Genomic DNA, 9,206 nt, shown 5'->3' with positions numbered 1-9,206 from the left:
CATCATGGATATGTAGTCACCCACATAAGTACCTGGACCCCAAGGAATTATAACAGTCAGGGGTCCAGGTACTTATGTGGGTAACTGTACCATCTGGTCATGCGATTGCAACGTGGGTGTATAATTTTGAAGAAACTGATTCAGCCTTGAAAAACAAGCCTCCAGATGGCGTTCGAACGGTACGTACCCTACAGAACACTGCAGCTATTCGAGTTTCCATTGAGATGAGCCCTCGCCGCTCCATTCAACATGCATCTGCGCTAGTGATTGGGCAACGAAGCGCACAAAGAATACAGTGCGAATTAAAGTTCCACCCCTATAAGTTACAAACTGTGTATAAATTACATCTACGAGACCCTGTGTCGCGTAGGGAGTTTAGTAAATAGGTGTTCGCTAAAATCAAACAGGTTTTCCTCTTGACCATGGGTAAGATGGGATTTTCTGAAACTCAACATCTAAGAGAACGAAAAAAAGAGATTAAAGGCTTTCTAGCTACAGGAAGTATATATATATATATATATATATATATATTTAAACGAATATTCTGTATATGTATTTTTACTTGAGTTGAGTTGATTTTAGTTTAGCGTCCCTTTCAGCAGCGAGGCTATATGAGACGTGGACCTACTGATTAACGTGGAATCCGAACCACATGAGCACCCGCCGGGGTATTTTTACTTGAGCAAGAATAAGTTGTGTTGATGAGTGGATAGTTACCAACGATTTTCTGGATCATTTTCTCTTTCTTTCGTCCTCTCTCTCTCAAACAAACAGTAAAATTCAAATTAAGTGTTAATATTGACGCCGTACACTACAATATGTCAATAAAGGTGGTTCAAGTGAAAAAAGTGATCATCAGTTCGTCTGAAATTTCAATATCATCTTCAGCCATAATTATTTTTCGATGATTTATGCTTCTTATTCTAAGATAATCCCTACGGGAGGACGATTCTAGCAAATAAGTCTACTGTAAAGAGATTACTGAAAAAACGTCAGACACTGAAATTCTATAATAAATCGTTCGTTGAACTGGGTACACAAGGTAAGAATATTTTATTCATTATATTCAACATATATCCATAACTAAATATTTCAAACATCTGAATTCATTTCGACTCCCTACAGGTTTACGATAAATGCATTGGCAACATTAGTCATAATTTCAAATATGTTAGTATAATAATAATTTAGATTTTGACTGTGTACTTTACATATAGAAGCACTTTATACATTGATTAAATTAATTACCTTCTAATCTACTCCACTTGAACTGGTGAAGCATGGGAGTTGACAGAATGGGGTGGGCAAGTGCCCCCTCTCTGGATTCTAGTGTTCAATTTTTGATTACACTAATATTATCCTACTTAAAATAATTTATCTGAATCAATTAACGGATTTTATTTATTACGGAATTATTTTATTGTTTCTAAAATATATAACTATTTAACGCTACTTGTACATGTGGGGTGGTGGGTCAGTATGAATTTTAAACTGTAAAGAGGCTTAATACTTTATTTTCACATTTCACAAGCATCAATCCTATTTTCTTTTTCGATTAACATTAATATTACTTATGATTCTATCTGGTCACTCGAAAGCAGTCTCAATGAAGAAAGCTGCAAGCTGCAAGTACATCCGTTGTAATTATAAATTTTCAAAAGTTCGATTGTTTAGGTAGACAACAATGAACTGTCGAGTAGTACGCGAAAGCTCACGAACAATTTCTTGGATTTCTACCGCTTAATGACCTGGACACTACAAGATAACAACCAAGATTATTTCATTTCTAACTAGAGTTGGTGAGGATATGAACAAACTAGCAAGATAAAAAAAAAAAAAAAAAAAAAACAATAATCATTTAGTTGTTTTCTGTAATTTAAATCGTTTTTATTATTATTACTATTATTTAAATCATATCTTTCTCCTCGTATAGTACAAGTCCGAACTAAAGAAAAAACATTAGGAATTAGTATTACATGTTAATTATGCCATTTAAGTGAAAGTATTCGGGTTGAAGTTTGAATTAATCCCCAACTGTTAACCTATTTCAATCCCAAACAATATTTCTTAAGCATTAAGGAAAAAGTACAGCAACGTTATCAACATGGAACTTTCTTTTTCAGAAAAGTTATTGATATTTGGCAGGGAAATATTTTTTAAAAAATATCGAGCAGTCCAAAACTACTTGCGGCACGAAATACATATAAGATACGTACATTTCCCCTGAAGTTATATAGAATGTGCAACATTTTCAAGTTTCGGAGAGGGGATCGGATCCCCCTAAATACGCCCCTATTATCTGGGAACAAACAAACAGACGCGCGCACAAAAGAATTTTCGTCTTAAATGTCGATAGTGATTTTCCCGGTGGAACAGTTGAAGACTCGCTATAGAAAACAATGTAAATGCCACCTTAAAATTGTCTCACACATTTTATTATTTTGATACGTTTATCCCATAGTTAGATTTTCATACTTCGTTATATGCTAGGCTATATATTTTCTATTTTGTGACGTTTGGGCACAATTTACTCTTTTGTCCTTTTGTCTCTACTGTTACAGTTTTTTTTTTTTTTTCCCACTAAACATGGTTTTCTACAGTGAGTCTTCAGTTAACGAATTATACATATTACAAAAAGAAGAAAGCAGGATTGTACCGTTACCCTCTGCGAAAACAGGATTTTCCCTAATTATCCTCTACATGAAACATTCGTTTTCGCAATGTGCTGTAATATATTTGCGTTTCATTGTATTATGATTACTGCCTTCCATAGTCGAAATAACGGAACAGAAACGAGATTTTACTTACTTTCACTTCAAATTAGGCCTAATTTATTTCGGAATTTAATTTAAATCAAAGATTTTTCATTTAAAACTCAAGTGATTTAAATCAATTCACCCTGCCAACTAATTAGTCAGGGATACAACAGCTATTCGGATATGGCTGATAAGAAACATGGACTGCAAAAACTTACTGGAGACCAATATCTAAAAGCTCTATTTCTTCACTACAATTCACGTAACTTAAACATAGTGGTAAAAAATCATCTTAACAGCGATCCAGAAAGACGAAACTAAAAAATAAAAATAAAAATAAAAAAAGAATCCGCACTTTTCGAGAAGGTTCACTAAAAAAAAAAAAAAAAAAAAAAAAAAAAAAATTTGCTCCTATTATCGAAGCACCCCGATTTTTGTCAGTTAGTTTCAACAATGCATCACACCAGCATGCGTACATTTGAGTATCCTGCGTCTCTTCAAATTATAGCAAAGTAATCTTCTCAACTGGGGTCAGTTACTAATGTTCTTTAGATTTTTTTTTTCAAGATTACGTGATGCAGTTGGAGACCATATTCTAAGATCACAGAACGCACTCAGTTGAGATCCACAGGGTGGTCCGGAAGTGGGCATACCCCCCCCCCCCCCCGGCTTTAGTTTCAACAGTATAGTGTTAGTTATGGTAGAATGTCTGTACATAGTTACCTTGAAGTCTTAAGAGTCATAAACATTGGTATGATCACCATCCATGTCGTAACACAGCTGAATTCTGCGCCAAGTTCTCGCAGATGTTTTGCGGAGATACTCTGGGGACACGAGCGTGAAGGCGTGTTCCACAGCTGCTCGTAATTCCTGCGTTGTGTGATATCGAGTGTTTCTTACTTGTTGCTTTATGAAACCCCAGAGAGCATTGTCTGGTGTCGTCAGATCGGGACTTCTTGGAGGTCAGGCAAATGGAGCTGGTGAAGATGTACAACCTCTTCCAAATCAGCGGCCAGGAAACGTCTGATTCAGGTAACTGCGCACGTGAATCGCGAAGTGCGTTGGAGCTCCATCCTGCTGTATCACAACAGTGTCTTTGATACAATTTTCTTCCAGTTGAGGCACCAAGCAATGTTACCAATGCCAAGTAATGTTACCCAACAAATGTGGGTAAAACCTAAAACCGTCAGAAAACACCAATTAGGGGTACGCCCACTTCCGGACGACGCTGTACAATTTCATGAAAGCTATTTTAAATATCATATTTCGAGTGAACTAAGTATCAATCTGAGTATTCACCGAGACGTGTCCAGCAAGTACATTGTTCTAACTATCCAGGAGATTTGGAGGAACCACAAATATGTCCATTATTGAAACTGATTTCCTCCATCCAATAAGAACATATTGTCTATCATAACGCTTCATCCTGAGATCATGAAAACGTTTTCTTTAGGTGGTTATTTAATTAATCTGGGAGGAATAAAACAAATGTATTCCATTCACAGTATTATTGCACAGGGTCAAACATGATGCGAACTGTGGAAAACAAAGACCATTGTTAAAGTTCTACCCTGCAATGCATTCGCCAATTTTGATCAGATTAATACGTCCTGCTCGGACGTGCAACCTAGAACGATCATTCAGCACTCTCCGCCGTGTAAACCTTGGCTCCGATCAACTGTTTCAGATTGGATAACAGCATTCGAAAATACTTATTTCTGTTTCAGATTGGATAACAGCATTCGTAATGTAAGATATTGCGCTTACTTAATTTCACACAAATATTAATTTGTAAGAAATATATTTGATTATTCTAGGCCGTAAACATGTTACAAATACACGATGGTAACCAAGTTTATAATGACCTCACTCTCCTTATAGACTGAAATGTCCTGACCTTGGCCCGGAACTAAGTCCCTAGTAACAACAGTTCTGGAGTTACAATTGAAAAATTGCAGTCAGGTCCTTTGCTGACAGTGTGATGTAGTATTCGTGACGACATTCTTATCGGTCCTTACATTCTTCGAGAAACAATGAGTGCTGAAAGGTATGTGAACATGCTACAAACGTTTGTTTATCTCATTGTTTCAACCTGGGACGGAGTGGATAATTTGTACTTTATGCATGATGGAGCACCTACCCATTTTGCGTTGATTTCGTGAGAATGGCTTGACAACGCTTTTCCAGCCCGCGTTGTTGGACGTCGCGGAAATGTCGAGTGACCACCGTGAAGTCCAGACTTGGCCCATTGGAATACCATTTTTTTACTCTGGGGTATTTGAAAGAGAAAGTGCATGCTACGAAACCGCGTGACTTGGACACTTTGGAAGCAGTCATTAAGGAAGAGTGTGCGCGGGTACCAAACATGTTGCAATGGTCTGTGCGGAATGTTGAGCCTCGACTGCAGCGGTGTCTACTAATGCTGGTGCCTATGTTGAATGAAATGGCAAGGACCGTAGTACATAATAGAATTGACAGCAACCATATAACATTGTTAATGACAGAATAATACTGAAATGAAAATAGAGATATAATTGTGAATCACCCTGTATATTATTTCTTTTTTCAGTTATAAACATTAAATATAGTTCCAGACACCACTTCCTTTTATTTTATTTCTTAATATTTCTATAGTTTACAAGAACTCAGAATACGAACTGCTGCTAGTGTTGCTTTCTTATTCATTGAAATTGTTTAGTTTCAATCTAAGTATCACACATCATCCGCAGTACGTCAAAATGGGGAATATGCAAAATACTAGCTCTGAGAAAATAGCGTTTCAAGATTTACAACTTAATGAAACACAGAGAGCCTTTTGGATTAACAATTTATTGATTTTTGAAGTTTTAGCTTTTCACTGTTTTGGCAGTGTAAAGAGGCTAATCCTTACCAAGAAACTGCAGTTAGGTAAAAACTTTCAACAAATATAAATTCTTATTTTGGTGTACCCGTATCAACATGAAAAGGACTATCAACTGAAGGAATCAGAGAATGATAGTGTCATGTTACTTTTTTTGAAAAGATAAGTTCTGGTGGTGGATAAAAGTCTTATGTGCAATTCTTGCTACATAGCACCTCATTTAAGTGATTCCTCGTCTGGACGAAGGGACAGAAATCTGTAATATGTAGAGTGGTTCACTAATAAATGCGGTCATAGTAACTTTGACCTAAATTTTCTCGAAACACTTAAAAATGTAATACTCTTTTTTCTTAAATAATTTCATTTACCTGAACTCCCTTCCGCTCTATTAGCCGGCTGATTATCCAGATCTGGAACTGGATGTTGATTTGGTACATGCAATGTGTTTGACGAAATACTGTTACTTAGTTGCCTTTCCTCTTCATTGCTACGCCGTCTTGGTGATAAAGATCTGTAAAATCTGCTTTTATTTAAGAACCCTGTAAGGTAAAGAAATAAATGGTCAATTCAATACATCGAGCCTGAATACTACATGAACTAGAACAAGGATGGATTTTTTTAAAAGACCACATTGACAATGCCCACTTACCAAGAAGGTCCCATTTGTTAATTTCAATGTATCTAATTTTTGTAGTTATTTTACAACTATTACTTACATAGTTATATTAATCTACACGAAAATGTGTGACACTATAGTACAGCGTTTCCCAACATTCTTCAACTTGCGACACACTACGGGTATAACTTGAATTCTCGCGGCACACTTATAGATATTATTATTATTTGTAAACATAAAACACGGTGGTATTTTTTTCTGTGATTACTGATCTCCTTCTCACAGAGAAGAAAGCTCGATCACTAGTTTTCCCCAGTGGCAAATCATTATGCTTATTCTTCATTCTAATTTAAAAATAGAAAACAATTGCAATGAAATATTGGACTCAGGTTTTTAAAAATACACTTTCTTTTTCGAAAACTGTATCCAACCTTTCACTAAGAAGGAAGATCACTAAACGAACGAACAAACAAATCTCTTTTACTTTTAAAACACAATTTGTATGCATGTTTGCTTTGACAAAGAGATTGAATGATATTTTAAATTTTCAAGTTACGAAATAGTCTGCAACAATAAAGAAGCAATAATGATCATAACAATGATAAATACTTTTTTCAACATTAAAAATGTACAAAAAGTAACACGGTATGAAACTTAAAATTGTAGATTCATAGTAGTGTGAAATAGAAATATACATTTTTCCCTACGTTTTGTATTTTGATTGCTATAGAATTAATAATTTTGTTTCGATTTCCTCGCGGCACATCAGCGGCCCATTCACGGCACACCGGTTCGGAAACGCTGATCTAGACCAATGTAAGTTTTTGGACTTTTATAATCTGCATCTGAATATTTAATGTAATGACATATACTCATGGAAGAAGTTTCTGATATTTTGTAGTTTTAGAACAAGTATGTTTTAATCATTCAAAATCGGCATATATTGCAAATGGAACTCTTCATAATCTATTATAGATTTGAAAGTATTTAGTTATTATATGATTTTGGAAGTACTATTCTAACAGCTTCGTGCTTCTTACAATATAGTCCATGTTCTTGTAACTGTTTATCATTTCTGAAACATCTTGTCAAACCTGGACATTTTTTTATCCAACAGAAATGATTATTTTTACTATCTTTTACATATAATACAACTGCTTATTTTTGTGATTTGAAGTGGATACATATATTTTTCATGATAGCTGTAAAGATTAATAGAAATGTTAACGGGTTAATCTATGTCAAGTGGGCAAGTACATGTTGCTCGACATTTTTTTAAAAACTCCGATTTTTTTATGTACGTGTGTGATGTGACCTTACCACGTTGTTAGTTCAAAAAGCTTAGCGACTTTACTTGATTGATTGATTTTAGTTTAGCGTCCCTTTCAGCAGCGAGGCTATATGAGACGTGGACCTACTGATTAACGTGGAATCCGAACCACATGAGCTCCCGCCGGGAATCGAACCCGGGTCTCCCACGCCAAAGGCGCGTACGCTAACCGCTTAGCCACGGAGGAGCTCTTTAGCGACTTTACGTTTCGAATGGCAGCCATATTTGTTTTCGAAGATGTGCCATTTGGTAGTGTTGTTAGGGGTTATCGAATTTGAAGTATCTCAAGCCCCTGGCTGTTCTACTGATGTGGAACAAAAACCAAAATGGTTAGCAAAGTGTAAGCTTTAAGACTATGTATCAGCCATTATCGTCCATGAAGTTTAGCAGAGTCAAAAGTAGGTTTGAAAAAGTAGGTCATTGATATTAAAAGTTCCGAGTTGAGCAGACGATTAATGCAAGAAGGCAAATGATCAGGAAGTTGAGCTTTTCTGGATAAAGAGGTCTGGTAGAAGAGTTCATTCACCACATTTCAACCCTTAGACGTGTCCCCATTTTTTCACAGAAATTATTAAAAATTCAGAAAAGTGAAAAAGTTCGCACTTCACAGGTATATATCTAGTGGGGGACCTGATAAAAATATACAGTTCCTCCCCATAACAGTCCATATACAGAAAATTAGGACTTTCAGATTTGACTATTTTTTCTTGAGTTCTAAAAAATCTAACAGTTCTACGTGATTATCAGGGTTGGCTGGTTTAAACCAAGAAAAAAAGAACAAAAAAGGCTTTAAATCGTGTGAACTTCACAGTGACGCTTCCACATATCAAACAATCTGCATTAGTTTTATCTCCTTTTCACCTTTAAATCAAGACGTTCCATGTTCAATTCTCCGTCAAACCACAACCCTTCTTTCAAGTATAAACCAAGTAGCGGTTCTGATGTCATTTTAAACGAATCTTGATCGGTATTACATAAGGATGTTAAGCCTAAACATACGAAACAAAACCAAATTATATATTTCTGCATGCCTGAATGCCTGTTTTATAAAGAAGCCAAGGTTGCTTAAATATATCGATAAAAATTGGCAAAATTTAACGACTACCTACGTAGCTTCCAACATTAGCTTGGACTGTATTTGAGTTTTAATTTTATAGAATGATAACTACATAATAAATTTGTAATTTAATACCTCAGTTTTAGCGTATTATGATACGATGACCTTAAAATTTCACATGCCAAGCAATAACGAGATTTTCCCGTTATTGCTTTGCATTTAAAACAATAGCAGGATTTTCTCGATGGCTAAGGCGGGAGTTCCCAGAATTATATATAAATTCTGTATAATAGCTTCACTTGTGCTACTGTTTTCTTTTTGTCCTTCTGAAATGACTTGACAATTAGGCTTATATTAACAAGTACGTACAGTACAATGTATTTTTATCAGGAGTCCTTCGTGAGTAAGTCAGCAGACTCATTGCATTTGTGGCCAATTAGTCCCAGTTTCGAGTGCAAATGGAGCACAACTCACGGATGTAAGCCAAGAAGCTAAAGCGTACTCAGATTCTCACTATAAGAAATGCCGATAAATAATCACGTATTTAGTCTTATCTCCATGGAAACAAATCCCGATTTCGCACTAGT

At 35.7% G+C, this 9,206-nt stretch overlaps 1 protein-coding gene across 1 annotated transcript in view; it reads right to left on the bottom strand.

Annotated features, from left to right (window-relative positions):
• The window catches only part of LOC145666652 (uncharacterized), a 30,353-nt gene that overhangs the window by 6,042 nt on the left and 15,105 nt on the right, over positions 1-9,206 (bottom strand). The window contains exon 2 of the mRNA XM_081734104.1: positions 5,985-6,155. Within this exon, the coding sequence (XP_081590230.1) occupies positions 5,985-6,155 (171 nt within the window). The remainder of the gene's footprint in view (positions 1-5,984; positions 6,156-9,206) is intronic.

Source organism: Thermobia domestica, chromosome 12 (assembly GCF_964235325.1).
Source record: "Thermobia domestica chromosome 12, izTheDome1.hap1.1, whole genome shotgun sequence".
NCBI lineage: Eukaryota > Metazoa > Arthropoda > Insecta > Zygentoma > Lepismatidae > Thermobia > Thermobia domestica.
The sequence above is the reverse complement of the archived record's forward strand: the minus strand, read 5'-3'. Positions and strand labels throughout refer to the sequence as shown.